This window comes from Silurus meridionalis, chromosome 29 (assembly GCF_014805685.1).
Source record: "Silurus meridionalis isolate SWU-2019-XX chromosome 29, ASM1480568v1, whole genome shotgun sequence".
Taxonomy (NCBI): Eukaryota; Metazoa; Chordata; class Actinopteri; order Siluriformes; family Siluridae; genus Silurus; species Silurus meridionalis.
In genome coordinates this window covers 2,135,188-2,159,644 of record NC_060912.1, presented here as the reverse complement: position 1 = coordinate 2,159,644, position 24,457 = coordinate 2,135,188, and the positions used below count along the sequence as shown (strand labels likewise).

Sequence of the window (24,457 nt, the reverse complement as noted above, 5' to 3'; positions counted from 1 at the left end):
ACTGTTCAGGTGCACTGTTCACTTATGGGTTCTTAAATACAGAACTGTTCATGCAAACTGCAGTTCTTTATATGCATTCTTCATTATTATTATTTTTTTTGTATTTTCATTATTATTATTATTAATAATAATATTATTACTATTATTATTATTATTACTGTTGTTGTTGTTGTTGTTGTTATAATCATTTCTTCTTTTGATCATCATCACCATCATCATTTCTTTTTCTCATCATTATCATCATCATCATCATTTCCTCTTTTCATCATTTATTTTACTCATCATCATAAGAATGATCAACTTCACCATCATCAGCACCATCGTCATCGTCAATATCATGGTCATCATTCCTTTTTTTTTATCATTATAATTAATCATCATCACGTTTTTCAATCATCACGATTATCATAATTCTTAATCTTTTTTTTGTATACTCATTATTATTATTATTATTATTGTTGTTCTTGTCATGATCATTATGATCATTATCTCTTTTTTTTTCTTTTCATCACTATTATAATGATTATAATTATTATTGCTGTTGCCATAATCATCATCACCATCACCATTGTTGTGATTTTGTGTAAGATAATACGAATAGGCACAGATGCATCAGGTTGAAAATTTATTTTCATATAAAAAGACACTCTATGAAAACAGTAAAGGACTACTTTGTACAATCGTGTGTTGTATAAAAAAAGAAAGAAAAAAAGGAAAAAAATACAAGCAAAAAAAAAAAAATAAACAGAAATGTGGCGAAGGGAACACTGTGAAATCAATTTGCAGATTAGAGGAAAACAGCTGGTTTTGGAGGAAGCCTCAGATTCAAACACGTTTCGGGGAATATGGAGGATCAGGGGGGTGGGGGATTTGTGGTGGGGGTCATTTATATATATTTATAAAATCATGATGGGTTATTAAGTGTGGTTGTCATTGTTTTGTCAATCATACAATTCACAACAAGCATATGCACACAATTTCACATACATTTTGCAATCGAATGAAATGTCATGTAGGGCAAAGTTTTTCTTTCCTTTTCTCTTTCTTTCTTTCTTTTTTTTTTTTTTTTGCAAAAAATCAATACAAGCATATATTGAGGAGGGGAGGGGCGGACATTTTTTGAATGTCGATGCAAACAAGTTTTAACGCATGGAAACCTTTGTTGGACACGAAAAAAAATTGAAAATGAAAACAAAAATATTTTATTACTTAACAAAAAAAGTAAAAAAGCAGAGTGACAATATGAAAAAAAAGAAAAGAAAAAAAAACACAGGCACTGTTAGTAAAAGTAGAAGGAGCATTAAAATCAAACAAGTGCAAACACGGAGCGTGTGAATCGTACTTACCTGCCGCGCTTACAATTCGAAGTGATGCTAACGCTAGCTAAGCGGTGTTACTCGACAAAAGACTGCGAGTACGACGGCGGCTCGAGCGTTAGTTCGTCTGAGGGCATAAAAATAATCGCTTCTCGTCCGTCAGCAAATTGTAGTGGAAAGCGCTTCTAATCACAGTGGAGGGAAAAGGGTCGTTTCCCAGTGACATGTTCTCGATTACTGCAGATGAGTTCTTAAGGTCAAAATGGGCGCCGTCGTGGACTGTGGTCTGTGTCTATATGATGTAGTGACTTCAGGGATCTTTGAGCAGATGGTTGTTGCACCGGGCAGGAAAATGTCAGGACAAATTGTCAGCCCTAAAGGTAATTATCTCGCTCTTTCTCTTTCTCGCCAAACCTCCATGTGCGGTTACATCAGCTTACACAACTGGCCTAATTGGTATGAGCTGCATTGGGAAGGAGGAAACAAAAATGACCTCGATACTCAGGCGACGTCAGGATTCATCCCGAGTCTTCGCCAGTGGCGTGTTAGCATTAAACAAAAAAATTGAAATTTTTGTTGTTGTTTGTTTTTAAGTGTTTGTTTATAAGAACCCAACAAGAATATTGTACTTTTTCTTTTGTTGTGAACATTTTCCAGGATCGAATCCTTGGGGCGTAGCATTGCGGCTTACCAAAGCGTATTAGCGCATGAGTACGAAAGCCACAAAGAGACATTTTAACTAAAAGTGGCTCCAATAGAGCGTAGAAGATCAGGCTAAACATATCTGAAAAAAAAGAAAAAAACGAAAGAAAAAATAGTTCCAGAATATTTGGCAGTTTGGGAAAACCATTTTATACTTATAAAATTAAACTTTTAATGACCTATTTTGAATTTTTCACATTTTCTATAACTGCCCTTGTTGTTGCACTAAATCCTTGTACACATCTAAATGTAGCTTGTGTTATCCTGTGGTAAATGATGTTTTATGTAGCATCACCAGTCCTGGTTCTGGTCCCTACTATACTGTATTGGGTTATATCCAAGACTTCTGTGTATTCACTCCTACACTAGACTTTTGAATTTTATGAGGTAAAAATTACTCACAACATCGAAACACAAGTCTCATTTTAGGTTCTTTTCATTATCAATTTTATTATAAAATCATTTCTATCTCTTGTCCTGTTTTCTTTTTCAAGTTTTCAACCATTTCAAACCTTCCCACAGGCAATCACTCTCCTCATTAAGAAGCTCGATTGATACACATCATTGCAGTCATTTTTTGCACTGTTTCTTTTGCTGCACTAAATCCTGTTTATCTTTGTTTTAGCTAGCTTTGTGTAATCCTGTGGTAAATATCCTAGAGGAATGCACTAAACTATACATGGTATATTGTTATCTCCAAGATTTCATTCACGACTCCACTAGATTTTTCTTTTTGGGATTGTGTTAGCATCATGCCCTATCTCACAACCTGAGGTAAATATTATTTATAGCATTGAAAAATGAATCTTGTGGCTCTGTTGGAAAAAAATTCATAATCAATGTCTTTTAATTAGGACATTCATCCATTTGAGGACTCCTGTGCCCCATGCAATGTGATCAAACAGTGAGGGAATCACGCTAGCGAGGATTTATTTCAGATTCAGGTGTTTGTTAAACTGCTCTGATCGTTCTAGACAGGCAGCCAAAACAAGGTTATAACGTAGCCTAAATAATACAAATAATAATAAAGTTTGTTGGAAATTTTCTTTTTGTTCATGTGCACCTTTCGAAACCAAACTCGGTTTTCCCAGACCGCCAAATATCTTCGAACCGCGTGTAAGATTCAGCATTTACGTGAGTTTGAACGTATTTAACCATATTTTCCAAATATTCCATTGCTAGAATCTAAATTGTGTATTTTTTTGTGTTTTCCATTGAAAAAACAAAGATTCTAATTAAAAGTCTGTGATAAGAAAACAATAACAATATGGAGGCAGACATTTGGTTCATGTGTTCATATGTTTTACATAAGTTGGAGTTGAAGATCTTCAATGACCTGCTAAAAAACCCTATCAAACACCTTTAGAATGATTTAGAACGCTGCGTACAACCCCAGATCTCCTCACCTACATCAGTCCTTGACTTTACTAATGCCCTTGTGGCTCCAAATCTCCAAAAACTATGACTGGTAGAACATCTTTCCAGAAGAGTGAAGGTTATTATAAGAGAAAACGGGGACAAAATGTGGAATCGCAGAAATCGCATTGGGTGTCTCCTGATGGTGTACCTTGGATTATAATAAAGCTGCATACCTTTCTAGGTGTAGTTTACTTTATAGTTATAGTACAAGTATTTTTTAACAACTTGGCAACAAGGAACAGTGCAGTTTTGTACCATAGAGCATTAGAAAATGATGCACTTGATCATCCATCCATTCATCCATCCATCCATCTATCTATCTTCCCTAAGGACTTGATGGGTTGCCATATCTTTACATACACACTCATACACACACATTCTGGACCCTTTGGACATGGCGCAATCAGCCACACTTCTTTTGGAATGACAAAGGAAACCGGAGAACCCTGAGGAAACCCCCAAAGTGCAGGAAGAACAAACCGCTCTTTTTTTTCTATCGACTTCCATGACTTCGGTATGACTTCAACAGAGAAATGAGGAGCAATAGATCTCTCTAAGCAATGCTGATGCAGGCTCTGGTGTTATGGCATTGCTTAGCCTTTTACAAATTCCTTTATTGAGCCTCTATTACAAATAGACTTTTCGCTAACGGATAGTTTAGGGTCACTGGCAACGGCCTTTTTTTATCCCCCCTCCCTCCCTCTCTCCTCCATTTTAAGTGGATAGCAGCCACTGAATCAACTCGGAATCAATAAGCACTCCAAGCAGCGGGTGAATGATATCACAGAGCAAAGAGAGATACTGCAGGAGCACTGCATTTTATCTCGCAAAAATGGGATCTTCATGAGTGTTTTCGGCTGAGATGAACAGAATCGGTGGGGTATATTGAAACGATATCTCTTTTTTTTCCCCCCTTGATTATTTTCTTATGCAATTGACTTAGAATAACACACAATATTCGATCGCTATTTAATTAAAAAAGGAACATAGCAAAAAAAAAAAAAACATCCATCAGGAAAAAAACGTACTTGCACTGATTTTTTTGTTTAATCTACCACTGTTTCGGCAAACGAATCAGGAAAATGGAAATAAAAAAGTTCAAAAAGAGGTTTTCTTCTTGATTCTATTAATGAATCGTGTTAAACCTCTCCCTGTTTTCCCCCTCCCCCCCTCCAAAAAAAAGTCATTTATTAGGAAAGACAGGACATGAAGGCGGAAAGAAAAAATAACTACGGCGCCGGTCATGTGTTGCGAAAACATGAATACGTTGGTGGGTTTCATTTTTTTTTGTTTGATTTGTTTTTTGAAATCTCTATAAAAAACGATGGTGCAGAAATATTTTTTTTCTTCCAAATTTTCCAAATGTGTGAAAGAGAATCCTTTCGGAGTAAAATCAAGACATTTTCAGAAACAGTTCATTAAAAATTCTCTCGTATACTCGCCGAGACCCTTTTTTTTCATTGGCTGAAAGGGTCCGTGTGAAAATATATGTTTTTGTTTTTTGTTTGTATTTGAATGGTCTATTCTCGTAAACAAATGTATAATCCTCTTTTGTAGTTTCTCCTTTTGGTACATCTCATTCCAGTTTTTATTTGTATTTTTTTTTGGCAAGGGTTTTTTTTCCTCACACTTCAGTCTGGAAGTCTCCCTCGGATGTGTCCGGAGTGTTTGCGGTGGAAGCGTCCCAGGTTTTACTGTGCAGCTCGACGCGATCCGCTTTCTGTCCGCCCGAAACAGATGATGTCTCAGTTATCATTTTCTTAAAGCTGTCCCAGGATTGCTGATCGTCTGCTGTGGCCTTGTCCTGTGTGTGAACATACACATGTACACACAGAAAAAAAAAACGCATCCATTAGAAACGAATATAGCATTTTGCACTACACATTGTCAGTAGGGTTGCCAGATTTCACCCCTAATCTATCTGCAGTATTTTGATTATAGAAAAATAAATATTTTTTTTCCAAAAGTATTGGGACACCTGAGTTTTTAACCCCTTTCTACAAAATGTCACCGCAGTCACCATTGTATATAATGTCTTTCGCATTTTGCTAGGAGAACCCATCTTGTCATGGTCCATCATTAAAAAAGTGATCTCTATAAAGATCTGCTTTACATGGGTTCGAGAAAAAGATCTTGAGTGGCCTGCTATAGCGCCTATAGTTCCTGAATTAGAATGGCAACCCAGACCTCCTCATCTACATCAGTACCTGAGTGGCAGAATGACTAAAATTTTCCACAAGCAAAATCCAAAATCTAGTGGAACATCTTCCCAGAAGAGATGAGTGAAGCATGAAATGGGAACTAGTTGTGGAATTGGATGTTCAAAAAGATTGTCAGGTGTCCACCAATGTTTGTCCTATTAATTATGGAAATGCTATACCATAATTGGTGAATTGGCTTCTATCCCACACTGACACACACAACTTCCTTATTTAATACCCCAGCTGTCTTAAAGTTGCTGTCCGTTGACGTCATTGATGATTTACTATCATTTACTATGAATCATTTCCCTCCATCCCTGCTGACGCTACGTGGTGCAGATCAGTGTGTGCCGTGGAGTGCAGTAGGAGTGTGAACAAAACAACAGGGATTAAAACACGGCCCAAAAAAAAAAGAGTAATGAATACAGAAGAATCGGGAAAAGAGTTGCTTGATATCCTACCCTGCTGCGCTGTTCTACTGTCTAACCACCAGGGGGTGCCGCCATTGCGGTTGGTGGAACAAATACAAAAGCCAAGATCCTGGAGACGATTTGCATGTTAAATGTTGGAGAGGAAATATTTTGCACTCCCGAAGAGTGTTGGAACTTCATTCCGGGAAGCATGCTAACGTGATTACGCGGCACGCCACAGCCGCCCCTCTCTCTCTCTCTTTTCCCTTTTTATCTTCCTTTCTCTGTCTCTCTCTCTCTCAAGTCTCCCTGTGCTTCATAATGATTCCCAACCACTCTGCGTATCGTTTCCCGCCCATCTCTCGCTGTCACTTCTTTCACTACTTACACCCCGCTAGTTCATTTCACCTCTGGCAGATGAAATGCTCCGTCGCTTTTCGCTCTGTCGCAAGAAAACGGAGGGGAGAGAGCGAGAAAAATAGGGGAATCACAGTGGCCCCTTTCTACCTTGATGAGTGTGGAGTCTTCAAGGGCTCTATCGCTCTCACCAGTTCTTTCTCTGTATCTCTGTCTGTCTCTTTCTCAGTCAGTAAAAGAAAACGACAGACTGTAAAAGCAAAGACTTGCTGCGGATACCCGGAGAAAGAAGACCGCGCAGAGGAAGCATCGAATGGAAGAAAAGGCGCAGTTTTCCATCAAGGACGTTTTTCATTCTTGTCTTTTTTGCTGTTTCGAAACCAAGACTTCAGTGGTGTCCTACCTGATCTGATCCACCTCTATATCTATATCATTATAAAGCCATGGCCATAGAAAGCATCAATATTATAGAGAAACCGATACGTTTCACCATTCGTTTTTCCTAAAAAACTAAAATCAAATGACCTTTTTGTTTTTGCTAACATTTTTTAAACCGGATTGATTTAAGAAGGATTGATTGAGGAGTCATTTCCTGTAGCCTACATGCTGTTCTTTTTGAGGTTTTTGCTGCTTGTGCAATTCGATCTTCTGTATATATGCACTGTGGCGAAACATACTCCCACACGTGTTACATGCACGACACAAAAAAATCAAATACCTCTGCACATATGTTGTGTAAGAAGAAGCAAACAGAGAATATCAGCATGAGAACATCATTATGACACGATACATTCTTAAAAAAACTAAATTCACATAACTCCATAAGGTACCTTTAGTACATTTATATGTACAGTTATGGCAATTGGCAGATGCCCTTATTCAACAATTATCTTTGGATATTTGTATTTATACAGGGCAGTTGAGGGTTAAGGGCCTTGCTCAGGGGCCCAGTAGTGGTGGTGCGGGGACTTGAACTCATGACCTTCCCATCACTTTCCAGGGGTATTAATCATAGAGATAAAATCTTTTAGCCAACAATTAATGCTTTTTAGTGTGGCATGACTGCAACATACCAATGAAAACTGATGAAACTGAATAGATGGATGGATGGATGGATTGATAGATGGATGGTTGTGTAGATAGATAGATAGATAGATAGACAGACAGACAGACAGACAGGCAGGCAGGCAGGCAGGCAGGCAGACAGACAGACAGACAGACAGATCGTTTCATTCACCATGTACCCGTGTTTACTCTGGGTCACGGATTTCACTTTGCTCTCCATGAACACTGTTTGCAACACAGTATTTAATGTAATATCTAAGAAAAAAAAAGATGGTTGAGATGTTGGTACAGACTGCATCTAACTCGCACAACAACCCAGGCCTCTGTGGTCCTTGGCGAGACCTTATGACATTGATGCGTGTGCTGTGCATCATTAGAGGAATAATCCCTGTGTAAACAGCTACGGCAAGGAAAGTCCTTACGAACAGCCTCGTTTACTATGCTGTCATTCACGCACCGCTTGCTAGGTTTGGTTCGATTGCCGAATTCCCTTGAGCCCGAGCCCTGGAGCGTGTATACAGCCCTGGGCTCTGAACACCACTTGAATAAGGAGCATATGTAAGTGCTAGTTCGATTTTTTTATTTCTTTTTTTTTCGTTTAAGGTTTCTGAAAAGCACAGTGGAAGCCCTGGATCACAAAAAGTCCTTCAAATTATGCATTTATTTTATCAAAAATTCTAATTGGATCGAATATGAAATCGAGTACGTGATTTCTCAGAGCAGAGAGAATACTGTATACAGATTTGATGGTAAATTCAAATGTATTTAACAAAATTACTGGGAAATCGAGAAATCGGGTTTCTTTATAAACAAAAAGAGGGGTTTTTTTTGGACATCGATTATTTGTGCAAAGTTGTTCAGCTGGATATAGAACTGCATCACGTCTCATTTTGTCATCTCGTATTCGCTAGCTAACCAGATTTGCCTCATGCTAAGAGTTTTTATTTTATTTTTGTTTACAGTCTGGAGAATCAAAAACATTAACCAACCATTAACTATCCACAGAACCCAGGTTCAATTATAAAAACCCTCTGGAAACTATGCAAACAACCCAAAAGAAAAATATTTTCTTTCTACGTTGTGTTTATGCTAGCTAAAGCAGAGCTAGCGACAGAGGTGTCAAAAGTACACACATCCTTTACTTAAGTAGAAGTACAGATACTCATGTTCTAAAATACTCGGGTAAAAGTTGAAGTACTGATTATACTTTTTTACTCAAGTGAAAGTAAGGAAGTCTTGGCTCTGACATGTACTTAAGTAAAAATTAGTTATTACTTTCACCTGTTTTAGCTGTTAACTGGACCTCACATCATATAAGATAGATAGATCGATAGATGTAATAGCCTAGTGGATTAATGTCAGGGTCCCCATGAGGATGAGTTCGAGTGTTTGATTCCTGGTCGAGCTGGCTGCTGTGTTGGTAAACAAAACTTCTGGACCTTGTCCCCTCTAATATAGTCCATGCTGGTAATAAGGTTTCAAAGCCAGTCCTACATGCCTTCTTTCTTACTGCGATGGCATGAAACAAAGTATGAACCCTCCAAAAAAGCAGACATGCTTTTCAGCAGTGGTCGCTCAGTGGTTTAAGGCTTGTGCCTCATCTAAACATGCTTCCCAATCTGATCTCTTCCATGGTTTAGTGGGTTAAGGCTGGGGCCTCACTGAAGTCTTAGACTTAACACTCGACACAAACTCATTACTCATCTCAGCCCATTCCACCATCATTTATTTATTATTATTTATACTCTACCGTACTACACTGTTTACATGCTGTTTTGCACCTTAGGCTCTATTATACTGTTTACATGTTGTTTTTTGCACCTTTACTGTTTCTTATTACCCTATACTGTTATTATACTATACTGTTATTATACTATACTGTTATTATACTATACTGTTTACATGCTGTCTTTTGCACCTCTTGACTGCTGCTGTTTTTTGCACTACATTGTGTCTGTTTATATTCAGTCCCGGGTATAGTTTTTACAGTTCTCCTCATACGGTACTGTATATTCAGAGTATACAGTAGGTTTACTAGTTGGCGCTATCTCAGGTTTTGTGTCTTGTCTTGTGTTGTCTTGTGTTTTCTGTCTGCACTGTCTGTCTGTATTGTTTTTGTCTGCACTGTTTGCACTAGCTTGCACTCGATGCACTTTATGTAGCTTGTTGTTGTTTAGTGTAGCACCAGGGTTCCAGAAGAACGTTGTCTCGTTTTTACTGTGTACTGTGTACCACTGTGTATAGTAGAAATGACAATAAAAGCCTCTTGACTTGACCTGATATTAAGGATTAGTTGCGATGTAGGTTATGTTCCTGCTTCCTAAATCTTTCTTTAGCTTTATATTCTTGTGTTAATGGTTTAAAGGTAGATAGACCTGCTTTAAACAAACTTCCTTGCCTGTCTTCCCTGATGGTTCAGTGGGTTAAATTAGGTGTCTTGCTTTTGGTGGGGTTCAGGGTTCGAATCCCACTTTCTGCCTGCCAGTCACGATCAGGATTCACTTCCTACATCTCTCTTTAGTGATATATTTTTATTTTTAATGGGTTGAAAAGAAAGATAGACCTGCTCTAAACAAGCTTCCTAGCCTGTCCTCACCGATGGTTCAATGGGTTAAGGTTGGTGTCTCGCTGATGGTGGGGATCAGGGTTTGAATCCTGCTTTCTTCCTGCTAGTTACAATGTGGGTTCAACTTGTGCTACTTACATCTGTATTCGCTTCCTACATCTTTCTTTAGCGTTAAATTCTTGTGTTGATGGTTTAAAAAGAATGATAGACCTGCTCTAATCAAGCTTCCCATCCTGTTTTTTTCTGATGGCTTAGTGGGTTAAGGCTGGTACTTTGCTAATGTTGGTGGTCAGGGTTCAAACCTGGCTTTCTGTCTGCTAGTCATGAGGTAGGTTTAATTCCTGATTCCCACATCTTCATATTCTTGTTTTGATGGGTCAAAAAAAAAGATCTGCTCTAAACAAGCTTTCCAGCTTGTCCTTCCTGATGGTTCAGTGGGTTAATGCTGGTGCCTCGCTAATGGTGTGAATCAGGGTTCGAATCCTGCTAGTGATGATATGGTTTTGCTGCCTACGTCTGTCTTTAGCATTATATTCTTGTGTTGATGGTTTGAACAAAAAGATAGACCTGCTCTAAATAAGTGTCGCAGCCGGTCCTTCCCGATGGTTCAGTGGGTTAAGACTGGTATTTCGCTGTTGGTGAGGTTCAGGTTTGAATCCTGCTTTCTGTGTTTCTGTCTGGTCTTAATTTCTTGCTTTTAAGCATGAAACGAAGGATAAACCCCCAAAAAAAAGAAGGTGAGTTGTGGGACTTGATGGCTTTGTGATAAAAGCCTTGCCTCTGAGCTCAGAGGTTGCTGGTTCGAATCTGGCTTGTCCCCACACTGGGTAAGCTGTGTGGAAAGTAGTGTGTGGTGAGCAACGGAGTGATTGTGAACAAAGGTTGTGAAGACCTGCTGCTTCACAGTCTCAGAAAAAGTGAGGGTGATAGGTTTTTGGAAGAATTTTTCCCTATATATGCAAAACTAAGTCGATACTTTTTCGGACATTTTTGCTTCATAACCCCTGTTTTCAGCTTCTCAGACACTGGGGGGGCAGATGCCCGGATATTGCCCCCCTGCTTTAGGATACACCCTCCGAATCCGAATTCACAGCCAACCTTCAACGCAGCCATTCCTGACACCTTCCTCACTCTTAACTTTGAGCCCTGGCCGGGGTTTGAACCGGCAACCTCTTAACCCAGAGGCAAAGCTCTTCCAATTGAGCCACAGGATCTCCTGCAAGAACCTGATTTTTAGGACCTTTTTTGGTTCTTTTTTAAAACTTTTTAAACAATTTAAAGGAAAGCTAAGCAGTAGGAATCGAACCGGGTGAGTCAGATAGCAGTGACCACTTCACTGACCATTACACCAACACAGGAGAGGTAAACAAGTCTTTGATTATTGGACTCTTGGCTTTTCTATAGTTAGGAGACCAGTGTTTTCTCTTAGATCATGATGGTAGAGGGTCAAAACTTCTTCCTGTACATTCTCTCAGTAACTGGAAGTCGATGAGAAGTGACTCAGGTACAAGAACCACATCTCCAACACCTGCACCGCTGATATACAATGATTTACCAGCAACCAATTTTAATGACCTTTCATTATTCTGTTTTTAAAAACTTCTTATAATGTTCAATGTGAAACTAGAGGTAAGAATCGAACCAGGGAAGTCTTTCATCATAGATCGCTAATGGCATTACTTCAAAACTCAAAACTTTGTTAGACGTAAATAAGCAAGAAAGACAGAGACAAAGACAAAGAGACACAGACACAGCTTTAGAAAGAGTGAGAAACAAATAGAGAGACAGCAAGAGAGAGACATATATAGGGAGACAGAGACATTTACTAAAAGAGACACAGAGACAATTAAATAGAGAAAATAGAGAGACAAAAATAGCGAGATATAGCCACTTCCTGCTGGAAGTGTTTCTTCCGAGCAGCTTGGAGGTGTTAAACATGTATCATATTTACAGCATGTGATATGTATGTAAGCATATGTACAGTGATTAAATATAAAGGCTATATCAGTGCAGAGACGTGTGGACATCATTAAGAGCCTTTGCTATGTTTCCACACGGACAGTTAATGAGGTGACACCGGAGAGACTGCCCCTCTTCAAGTCAAGTCAGGAAGCTTATATATATAAAATTATAGACATTTTACAGATTTGAATGATGTATTGTTTTTATCTGTACGATCAATAAAGACAGTAATTTAAGTTTGTGTTGCCATTAAGAGGGAAAACCCCACAAAACGCCACCCAGAGGGTTAATGGATTGGCGGATTTTGGTGTTTAATTTGAGACTTGTTGCATAAATAAAACAAAAGTTTACTGATTACAAATATTTTATCTGGAGTTTGTTAATTGTATATAATGTATTTTTGCCAAAGGTTTAAATTTCGCTCTTTTTTCCATTTAGTTATTTATTTATGTATTTACATTTTTTTTATAAAAATGGTGAAACAGTTTGATCAGGATGATCAGGAATGTGTCTGTTCTCAGTCATGTTCTCATCACTGACTCCCTCTGTCTCATCCACATTTACCCTAAACTTCTTACTGCCTTCTGCCTGCAGAATCAGTGGATTAAAACTTAAGTAACGAGTCTGTTTTGAAAATGTAAGAAGTAGAAAGTACAAATATTTGTGTGAAAATGTAATGAGTAAAAGTAAAAAGTTGTCTGGAAAATAAATAGTGGAGTAAAATACTGATACCAAAAAAATCTACTTAAGTACAGTAAGTATTTGTACTTTGTTACTTCCCACCTCTGGCTAGCGAGCTAGTTTGCTAGTTGTATGTAAACATATGTAGATGTTGTGAGCCTTTGCACAAGCTTAATAACACATACTTCTATTATTACTCATATGATTGCTGAGAAACTAGCACGTTATGTTTCAGTTCATTATTTTAGTCGCTGTAGCTCTCTATGGAGAAAAAACTAAACAAAATATCTGCACTTGAGTGAAAACAAATTGGGAAAAATAGCACAGTGGAAGTTCTTCAAAAAATGTCATTATTTCATGAAAGATATAAAGGCAATATCCCGGTGTTTTGCTTAATAAGCAAAAATGGATTAAATACAACATCAGATATTCTCTTTCTCAGAACACATAACAAGAAGATACAGATTTGATGGTAAATTCAAATGTATTTCACATAAGACTGTATGTGATTCTTCTCCAAGTATAGGATGAAATTTCTCCTTCACTCAACAGGTCTAGAAAATCTGTTCTAGCCTGCCAGTGCCCCTGTATACAAAGGGAGCTCTATGAAGATATGCTTTTTTGGGTTGGAGTGGAAGATCCGTTGTGGCCTGCTATACATCTATAGACCCTATGGGATGAATTGGAACACCAAGTGCACTCCAGGCCTCCTCACCTCAATGACATCAGTACCATGACTGGCTGAATGAGCCCAAAATTTTCTCAAGTACAATTCAACATCTAGAAGAACATCTGCATAGAGGTATAGAGATTATTATAACAGTAAGTATAGAACAAAATGGTTAAAAAATGCATATGTATCTTACGCTCAGGTGTCCACAAACCCATATAGTGTCTATCAATAGCATTGGAGTTTAGGAGGTATTAAACACACAGAATTGAAATACTGACCAAGCGAAAGGAATCAAAAGGGAGAATGTTACTCAAGTGCCAGACACAGTCCCAGTTTTATTTATCTGTAAATATGTAAATTTGCTTTCGATCATTAGGAGACCGTTCGAGAGAAAGAAAGGCCCGGAGAACATTTCTGACCTTGTGTAAAGTGCTTAATTGACTGATAATGCTGTTGGCTGACTGTTCTGTAAATATATTTGTTTTGCTTTTATATAGTATCATCGGCGTCGTAAAAATAAACGAGACACTTTTTTTTAATGCTACGTTGCACAGCGAATGTGGATTTTAAACTGTAGTTAAAAAAAAAGACTTTTGTGTGAACTTCGGTAGCAGCAACGTAATAATTTGTTTTTAAGTTAAAATAATTAGCTGTCTTATCCCAGTGGTACGTGCTAAGAGGAGATCTCGGGAGACGCCGAAGCTCATCTTTTCCGACTCAAACGAATCCCGCTGCATCGACGGATTAAGGGAAAAAATCGCCATTTGTGCGAGTGTGGAGAGCACACTAATTTATAGGCATGACAAATTAGGACGGGCCTAAGCGCTGCAGTGTTAACCTGCTGATTCCAATAGAAAAATAAATAAATCACAAACCGTATTTAACTACCTGTACAAACAGGTGATTCCCAGTTTCTAAAATTATGTACTGTCCTATTATAGATAATGCGTATACATCTTATACCAACCTTTTTTGCACCACAGACCGGTTTAATGTCGGACAATATTTTCACGGACCGGCCTTTAAGGTGTGGTGGATCAATACAACAAAATAAAATGATACAACCATAAAAACTGGTATTTTCTAAATATAATAATAAAAAGTAAATCACCTGTGTTGTTTTTTGGTTATTTTGCTCGCTTGGGGTTTGAATTTAGCGGTAATGTATTATGTGTTAGCGACGGAGCCCCTTTAAGAAGGTAGTGGATGGAGGTAAGACATGTGACCAAGGCATCATGACATGCATCAAGAGTGAGCCATAGACAGATGTGGCGGAGAGAATCCGGTCATCTTCCAAAATAAAACATCGTTCAGAATCAGGTAATAAATAAACGGAAATAATGTGAATTATGTATTCTTTCTGTGCGCCCAGTACCAATTGAATTACGGACCAGTGCCGGGCGTTGGGAACCTCTGTCTTATAGGACCACTGTCTTCTACAATTTTATAACACATTGGTCCCCAACGCCCGGCACCGGTCCGTCTGTCAATTAGTACCGGGCCGCACAGAAAGAATACATAATTTCTTACTGCACCCTAATTCTAAATTCTGACTGCACCCCAGGCCTCCTGAGCACAAATCTTTTCCAAGCATCTCCAGAATCTCCAAAATCTAGTGGAACATCTTCTAGAAGAAGTGAAGTCTATAATAAGAGTAAAAAGGGATTAAACGTGGAATGTCCAGTTGCTCATCCCTGGTATAGATGAAACTAGTTATTGACTAGTTTACCTATGTTATTCTGTAATTTCAATAGTAACTTCTTACATCGTTTCATTGTGTTCCACGTTAGATGTTTAGACAAAAATCAACGGTTCTGTTTTGACTGTAATTTGACTGTTTATTTAGTCAACAGTGGGATTTCTCTAATTATCACCAGTGGTGTCCAGGAGGCAATTTCAAGTTGCTGCTCAACAAATATTATGCTTTAAGAAATAAGGTGGTGTTACTCTATAAGCCGGTACAGTGGGGTAGTAAGATTACTGCCCCATTAGATTTCTTATTGCACCTAGTGCACAAGAATTGGAGCTGCCAAAAGAGGTCCATTGGGGCAGGACTCATGCTGCACTATAGACTGCATGTAAACAAAACAGTGTTTTAATGACATATAAAAACATAGAATTTTTTTTTTTTTTACATATATTGAAACGGGTAATCCAATCAGTATAATTTTGCTTACATACTAGAAATTATGATCATATAATATATATCTTTTAATATCTAGCTATATTGATCACAATCAGTATGGTAGAGGGTTGAGGAATTATAATTGGTATCTTCTCAGTGGAACTGACACTTTTTTAATGGTAGAAGGAAACTACAATAGTTACAGTTAGAGCTCCCATTTTCCGATTCCTACTGTGAGCTCTGAAGTACAAAATGTGAATGGATGAAGAATCATCGTGTAATTATAGCCCAATTTTAGGTCTCCTGAGAGGCATGAGCCGGCAGTCCATCAGGAAATCAAGAAATCGGGTTCCTTCATGAACAGGTAAAGCGTTTATTATTATTTTTTGTTCTCAATGTCAGTGGAAAGTCAGTGGATTTGTACTAGTGGCATTTGTAACACCGATCATTTTTGCAAAGTTGTTAATCTGGATATAGACCTTTATGACATCTTATTTTGTCATTTTTTTGTTAGCTAACCATACTTGCCTCATGCTGAGCACTTTGTAAGTCTGTACAATCATAGACATGAACCAGGCCATAAAAAGAGCCCGGGTTTAGTTAACCAACCCTCCAAAATCTCTGCACTTGAGTGAAAGCAAATGGAGGGAAAAGATGCAAGGGAAAAAGTACAGCTTTTTTTGGATTCTTCCCGAACCCAAAGGAAAGAGAGGTCATTACTAAATACACGGGAGACTGAAGCAAGTATATAATGGCAGAGGGGGAAAAAAATAGCAAAGATAAAGCTGAAAGCAGCAATCACAGCTGCATTCTGTTTATCTGGAGAAAGAGAGGTAAGGGAGTTATTTTCAGATCTGTGTTTGTCCGGGTGAGACTGTTGAGTGGAGAGAGGGAAAAAAAGAACAAGCGAATGAACTACAGAGGTGGGTCACGACAAACCCGCTGCTCTCCAGATAAGCATTTTTTATTTTACTTTTGTTTTTTACCTCCGGATTGTTGAATGCCCTTCGGATATGTTGTCTGCTTGGATAGTGAAAAACTATAGAGTTAAAAACAGATCCGTTGGATCTAAAGCGCAAATCGGGCATTTACAGTAGACATTTGGACAAGTAGTAATAACAGTTACAATTACAATTACGTTGTTGGAAACTGACCTTAACCAATTAAATTCATAGCTGAAAAATCAAATACTTTTGATTTTGAGGGAGATTTCCATCAATAACAGAAGGCTGATTGGCCGTTGCTTGTTGATCTCATTTGTAGTCATAATACAGCAAATTATATTTAGACTAGCGAAAAAAGGAACATTTTAAAGTGGCGCAGGAGCATTTCAACGAGCATTAGAGCTGGTGTTACGTGGACATCGGACAATGAATACCTGCTTTAAATTATTTAAGACCTAGAAAAGCGAATTTAAGTTTTTGTGGCATAAAATTGTAATTTTTAAATGTTCGATTTTTAACGATCCCTAAATAAGGAATATGTAGAAAGGTCCAAACTGATACTGGAACTGGTATATCAGTGGTTAAGGTGTTTTCTCTGACGCTTTTGAGTTCAAATCCAAGCACTTACCACTGCTTAATCAAGCACCTTAGCGCTCAAATGCATAGATCAAGGATGGAACTTTCAGTGATGAGGGCCAGTATTATTTTTGTTTCCCTCATACCAGGGGGCAGATTAATTCCGACTAACATGTTTTATGTAATTTTTTTATTTACTCTTTATTGAGGGAACTCAGTGTACAATGAATTCAATGAACATTCAAATAACCTTTAACTGTTAAGAAGTTTCCTTTTTGACTGAACTATCCCTTAAAAAAATGTATACATTAATAAAATAATATAAAAAAAAAACAATTCAGTGCATAAATTTCCTTATTTATTTATAGATCATTGCAGATAGCATTCCTACTACCAAAATGTCTCAATGAGAAACCTGTAGCTTCTCCTGCTGGTGCACAATTAAATCAATGTCAAGTGCCTCCTTAAACTCGGTAAAAAGATAATCTGTTTCCCATCTTGCCGGGAAAATAAGTTTTTTTTGCTGTCAATTTTGTTGAACGTTCTCAATAGTGCGCATGTCCTACTATTTTTTTAAATGACTATGGGGACTGACAGAAACTAGCACCCTTCAGGCTTGGAATTGGGTGGGGATGTTGCCGAGACCTGGCAACCCTGGTTAATCTCCTGAAACCTGGAAAAAGGCACCTGCAGTATTGGGTTTAGTTCACTAAACAGTAAATGAACTGTGTTAAACGTTTGACTTCATTGCGTTTGAAGCAGTAATGATGTCCTGGGCCACCAAAATTCATAGACCAAGTCATAGTCCAAGACTATTTTTACAACGTATATATAAGTGGGTTTACAATTGAGGAATTCCAAAAACATTTCATTAATGCACAATGGACATAAAGCAAACCCTGAAAAAATGGAATTCGAATGGGAAATATCGGAATCTTCTGAGGGGAGAGCTGTTCAGAATAAACCAAGGAGCTTCAAGTGGACGTAAGTGATACAAATGATCTTTATATGTATACTCAGGAAAGAATAATGGAAACCCCAGAACTTATTCAACTTTTTGACCTTCTCAGTTCATAAAATACACACAATTCTTTTTTCTTTGCTTTTTGCACTAGATTGAGAGAGAGCATATAAAAAAGGAGACAGAAGAAAAAAATAAATCCCCCAAAGGCTTATGAATGTCAGTCTAATCACAATAACACGTATAATAAGAAAACTAACCAGCACTGTTAAATGAAATTAATGGGGCAGCAGAATGATGGTAAACATCTCTATATATATTTTTCAGTCCAAGCGTTTTTACCTCTTAATTGGCACGAGCCCGTAGTCTACATTAACAACATTTTGTCGCCTCTTTTTTTGTGTAATTTAGTCCAGTTTTCCTCTCGGCTCCCTCATTAAGCTAGCCCAGTAAGAAAACACAATTTAACGGCTAATTTGCGTGAACTCGAAAACGGAGACATGCTCGGACGACAGAGGGCGCGGTGTCATAGGGGAAACGTGCTAATGAGCCAAATCAATTATTCAATTAATGGCTTGATTATGCTGCCAAGCGCTCGGTTTAAAAGATCAACGCCCGCTAAAGGATAGGAAATGAGAGGACAAATTGGTGAAAAAGCACCTTGTGCCCCCACTGAGGCGCAATGTTCAAAAAAAATAATTATAATCGGAACAACTTTACCATGCAATTTAACTAATAATATGGGAGTTGTGTTATGTTTTTTATTCGTTATATGGATTGAACATTGTACTAAACATCCACACAGTAGCAATTATAGAGATGATGGTGATTACTTCTTCATACACACATTCTATGGTCAATACAAACTTATGAACATTCGATTGGAACTTGTAGCTGTAAATTTAGCAGTTTGTCAAGTGTATATATATATATATATATATATATATATATATATATATATATATATATATATATATATATATATATATATATATATATATATGCATGTTCCTTTTGTTTCTATGCAACAAACTAGGTAATGAAAATTTTCTTAACAAATATATAAATGTTCATACTTAATTTTCATTGAAAAATCCTTCGTGAGCATGATTTACCAGCTTTATACACTTTCAGCACCTGGACAGTTATTTTCTCCAAAAACATTTAGCTGAAATACTCTGACGTGCCTCTTGGAAAACATGTTAAAGATGTTCTTCACTAGTTGAAGATTTCTTTATTATCCAGTTTATCCTAGAGCAGTTCAGTAGGATTTAGGTGTGATGTCTGGGCGTGATAGATAACACTCCAGACGATTGTTTGCTCACTAGATAACGCTTACAGAGCTTGGACGTACGCTTGTTGGTTCTACTGAGCTGCAGGACAGGTGTTAAACATTAACTGTTTAACAATCATAATAATTATATCATAATATCAGAAGAATGTCTGTGTAAGTTCGGATTTGTATAGACTTGTCAGTAAACACACCTTCTGTGGCTTATATAAATTTAAGGAATAATGGTTTAAATTTCAATTTGTATAGAGCTTTTAGCAGGAGACATTGTCACGAGCACAACCACAGAAATCCGGCTGTGGATTTGCATGCCTAATGAGCGAAAAAAGAGAAAGAATTAAGGGGAAATTGGAGGAAGTAAATTCGACAGGAAGCAAACTCAAAGGGGAACGCTTGTCTGGGTGGGCAAAGTACTTTTGTCGAATAAATCAATAAATACCAGCATGTTAAAAGGGATATTCAGTATGATCTCCTGGGATAAATCTTCGGATAAGACGAAGAAAAGCTTCACGAATACTACAGCAGTTCGTAAGTATCAACAAATAATATGGCAACAGTTTTATGGCAATAATTTTTATGCAGTTTTCCACTTCCAGACTCTTAAAAAAAAAACATTTTTCCCCTTATAATCACACAATTGGGTGGAAGCAGGAGGACCGTTTTGAACAAGTTATAATAAGAAAGGTTGCTTAAGGTTTGCATAAATTTGAAAATATTATGTCTTAAATATTAAATCTTAACCAGCCGATAAAGCCACTAGAAGGACCCAAAATAACTAATCCGTGCAAATTCAAAAAAACTTTCTTTGTTTGCCCTGAAAACGATTTCCTTTGCAAGCTATTATCAACGTAAAGCCGGATCCAGTGCTCTCAATGCCCTGCATTAATTAAGAAACATACAAAATAAAAATAAAAAATACAAAAACACCAGACACACTTCAGGACGTTCTCATATTGTAAAATGTATCAATGAAGATGGGAAGGACATGCACTTTTTAAAACTAACCAAATACCTTATATAAACAAGTAATTGTAGACCTGAACAAGATTCGTCTCATTTCACATTTGGTTCCCATTTTGTCTTATAATGTAATAACCTCCACTCTTCTGTGAGGATACCACTAGATTTTGAAGTCTGAGATTTGAAGATTTAAACACATTCAGCCAGTTAGTAAAGCCAGGTACTGACGAGGGGGAGAATGTGAGGAGTCCTGGAGTGCACTCAACTTCATCCCAATAGGGTTTGAGTTCTATTGCTGGAGAGCTTCAACCCATGAAAGCATATCTTAATGCACAGGAGCATTGCCATGCTGGAACAGGTTTGAATTTCCTAGTTCAAGTGATGGGACAAGTTTATTCTACCTTATTCAAACAGTGTGGCTTCAATATTGTGGTAACAGTTTGAAGAAGAGCCATATATGGCTGGAAAAGTCAAGTTTCATTAATTTACTTTTTATCCATATACTGTAAACAAATATAAAATTAAAAAAGACTCGGTTATGAATTGAAGGAAAATACTCTTTTTATCCTGAGATTATTGTTTAACAAATATACAACAATTAAGCCATACAAAAGCTTAAAATCACTTCTGTTGCCATAACACTGTGTAGACCAGTAGATTAGCATTTAATGCTTAAATTAAATATAAACATGCAGAAATATTTCCTTAAAAGTTTTCATGAAATCATAATTTGTCTATGAAAATATGCTCTTTCTATCTTCTATCTTCTATATATCTTTTGCTTGTTATTCTACCAAAGTAGTTGGTTCCTTTGTTACAATGTGACCATGAAGTCCTGACTCACACAGTCTCCTCTGAATGGATGTTGAAAGATGTCTTCCACATGAAGAAGGATGTAAATAAATGGTTTCAATGCTGGGAAATTTTAATAAACGTATCCTATGCAGCAGAGGTAGCTCCTAGTCTTTCTTTCCGGGGATGGTCCTAATGAGAAACTGTTTCATCATAAAGTTGGATGTTTTTGGGCAACAGCATTTGGGAATATATTTAAAAAAGAGTCTTTCCTAAAGTAATAATAGGCCGTCTTTTCTCGTGACTTAACTGAGCATTTCTCGAAATAATATGGATTTGTACAAAAGTTGTAGTAGCACTAATAGAGCAATTGTACCCACCCTTCCTTTGCAGAAATTGATGGTCTAAAGCACATTAATAGCTAAGAAATGTCAAAAATGAACTCCTGTGACTTTAAAACCATTTGAGGTGACGACCTCATGAATCTGAATTAGAGAATGCCATGAGTTTGGCAAAATGGCATCAAAATAAATGTATTTTTCTACAATCTAGCATGCAAAACATATTCTGGGTTGTTTAACACTTTTTTTGTTCATTACAAAATTCCACATTTGGTCCCCATTTCATCTTGTAATAACCTCCACTCTTCTGGGAAGATCTTCCACTAGATTTTGACGTGTGGTTGTAGAGATTATATATAATATTATAATATACAATGTACAATGGTCAAACTTTTGTCCATATAGTGTGTTTCCTACAGTATTCGTTTTTAACCCAATCCTTTTCATATTAACATCACGACAAATCATATGAAAAATTCCGATATTTTTAAACGCATTTTATGTAATTCTTAAATCTACAAATCAACATTAGTAGCAAAAGTGCCTATGAAAAGCTTCATTAGATTTTATCCACTGAGGTCTTGTATTCTTACTATATTACCTAATGTTGAGGTTATTAATCGGAAATCCATGTAAAATACGGAGCTGCTACGCATCTTGGGAATGAATCTGGTTAATCCGTCTTTGCTTTAATCTTAATTCCAGATTAAATAAGACTTGACCTTATTATGAGGATGTGATTGTCCATAGAGAAACAAAAAACGCAAATGAAATGAACGTGTATCAAAATAAAATCTTACATCTGTATGCGCAATTTATTAAAAAAGAGGAATGCGACACGTTACTCGCCAACTCTGCCTGCCTTAAAAACCAAGTGACAAGGAGCTGATTATTGTCCGTGCAAAGAGAAATTGTACACAATAAACTAGGATATGGGGCACAAGTTATAGCCAATTCTCTCCATATTTCAGGAGTCGGACCGTTTCGCTTCCTCACTAGCCCGCCTCTCCTGCTGTGTTCATTTGCGCTCGGATTGCCACGACGAGATTGAACGCAAGGTTTTGGATTCTTCATCCATTTAGAGGCGTACACGAGGGCCGCCTTCACTAAAGCTATCAGCATCCAGCATCATCGCTTAGAGGTTAAACGCCTTTTCAAAGAGCATCTCTAACGTGCAGGGCATCAACGGATCCGTCCATGTGTTATGGGAGAAAATAGAGATAGGGAAGATAATGACATGGCTTGTACAGGAAGAAAAAGGGGGAATCAAATGGATAGAAAGGGACAGCAAACAAAATGAATAGAGGAGAAAATAGACTTGAAGTACACAGAAATGGAGTGGTTATCTAGAGAAAGTCCATCCTGGTGTAAACAGTATTACACAAATCAGAAAAAAGTATAAGTACTGAATTTGTATTTAAAGAAAAGGTACTCATGGGTACCAAGGACCACTTAGATTTAAGTAGCAGGAATGTTCTGCATTTATAATTTGTTTTATGCATTTTTTAAATATTAATGCTAATATTTTGATAACCCAGTTAAGAGGTATCTGTTCTTATCGTCTTGCTGGAGAAACAAATAAACAAAGCAATAAAAGCTTAACAATACTTCTTTCTCTTTTTTTTCTCTCTGTTAACCTGACACTCTCCCGCTCTCTCTCTCCATCTTTGTCCAGTTAAAAAAGCTCTTGAGGTACCCGAGACCAGTTTTCCTGTCTTTTTCTTCTCTTTGGATCCACCAGATTCATCCCTCCAAATGAAGTTCTCTTTTTGTTCCACATCAACAGCCTAAAGATCCATGAAGCTATTAACCAACTTGAGAACTTTAAATAGGGATTTGGACTAGAATTAATATCAACAGTCTGCTATAATGGTTCAGCACCACAGGTTGGATGAACAGTTCCACATTTAAGCACCTATCACTGAACAGCACCTCAACAACGTTGGAACTAAAATGAATGCTGAGGATGAGGACAGGTTCCTCTCAAAGTTTCTTCCTTATGCCACGTCAGGAAGATTTTTCTTTGCCACAGTTGCAACTGGCTCACTCATTAGGGATAAAAGTACAATTATAAGAAACAAACTTATAGGCACTAAACTTATACACTTTTTTATACAACTCAACCACTTTAATTAATCACTTTTACCTGTGTAAAACTGCTTTGAGACAATTTTAGTTGTTAAAAGTGCAACGAAAAAATGGATGAAGAAAACTGGACAGGAAGCAAAGCCAAATATTCTTGTCATCAATTGAATAAAAAGTCAAACAGGGTGTTAATCGGATATTTAATGTGAGCATATGTACCAATGCAAATTCCACAATGAGCCTAAGACATACTTTATGAATACTACAGCAATTGTAAAGTATTGACAAACAAAACAATCATAGACAGATAATCCAGGTGAAATGCACTGACAATAACAACAATAACCAAATAGCAATAAAACGTATTGCATCAATGCAAGAACCTTCAGAACAGAATTTCATCCATTGAGGTCATGTAGGAAATCCAACATTGTTTCTTTAATATATTACCTTATGTTTAGGTTATTAATCGGAAACGCATGTGAACTATGGAGCTGCTGAAGCTCCTTTAAAACATTCATAAGGGATGGAGTGAAAGATTTTAAGTGGCTACAAAGCTCTTACCTTATTGAACATCTTTTGGGATGAATGTGAACATTCTTTGCACCTCAGGCCTGCTTTCCTTCTCACCTACATCAGTATATGACTTTACTAACTGGTTGAATAAAATCTCATGAATCTGCACAAATCTGCTTCCCAGATGAGTGGAGCTTATTATAAGATCAAATGGGAACTAACTATGGATTGGGATGTATGTTCACATACTGATTTACAATCTTATGGTCAGGTGTTCACAATCCTTTGCCCATATAGTGAAGTTTGGAGGCACACAATTAAATAGGACGTCTGTGGATGTGCTAGCATGACATTTTCCTCTCAACTGATCTAGAAGTCCTGGACATGTTCCTGCATGACTGTGCACAAAGCCAGCTCCATGAGTTAGAGTGGAAGATCTGCTGGTAAAGAGCTTTCACCTTAACGCTGTTGAACATTTTTGGGATCAATATGAACGCTGACTGCACCCCAGACC

At 37.3% G+C, this 24,457-nt stretch overlaps 1 protein-coding gene across 8 annotated transcripts in view; it reads right to left on the bottom strand.

The window, feature by feature from the left end:
- Positions 1-1,041: 1,041 nt before the first annotated feature.
- adgrb2 (adhesion G protein-coupled receptor B2) overlaps positions 1,042-24,457 on the bottom strand; it is a 333,861-nt gene continuing 310,445 nt past the window's right edge. For all 8 annotated transcript variants that reach the window (XM_046843925.1, XM_046843929.1, XM_046843931.1 and 5 more), the window contains one exon: positions 1,042-5,241. In XM_046843925.1, coding sequence (XP_046699881.1) covers positions 5,062-5,241 — 180 coding nt within the window. In that variant the 3' untranslated portion in view covers positions 1,042-5,061. The remainder of the gene's footprint in view (positions 5,242-24,457) is intronic.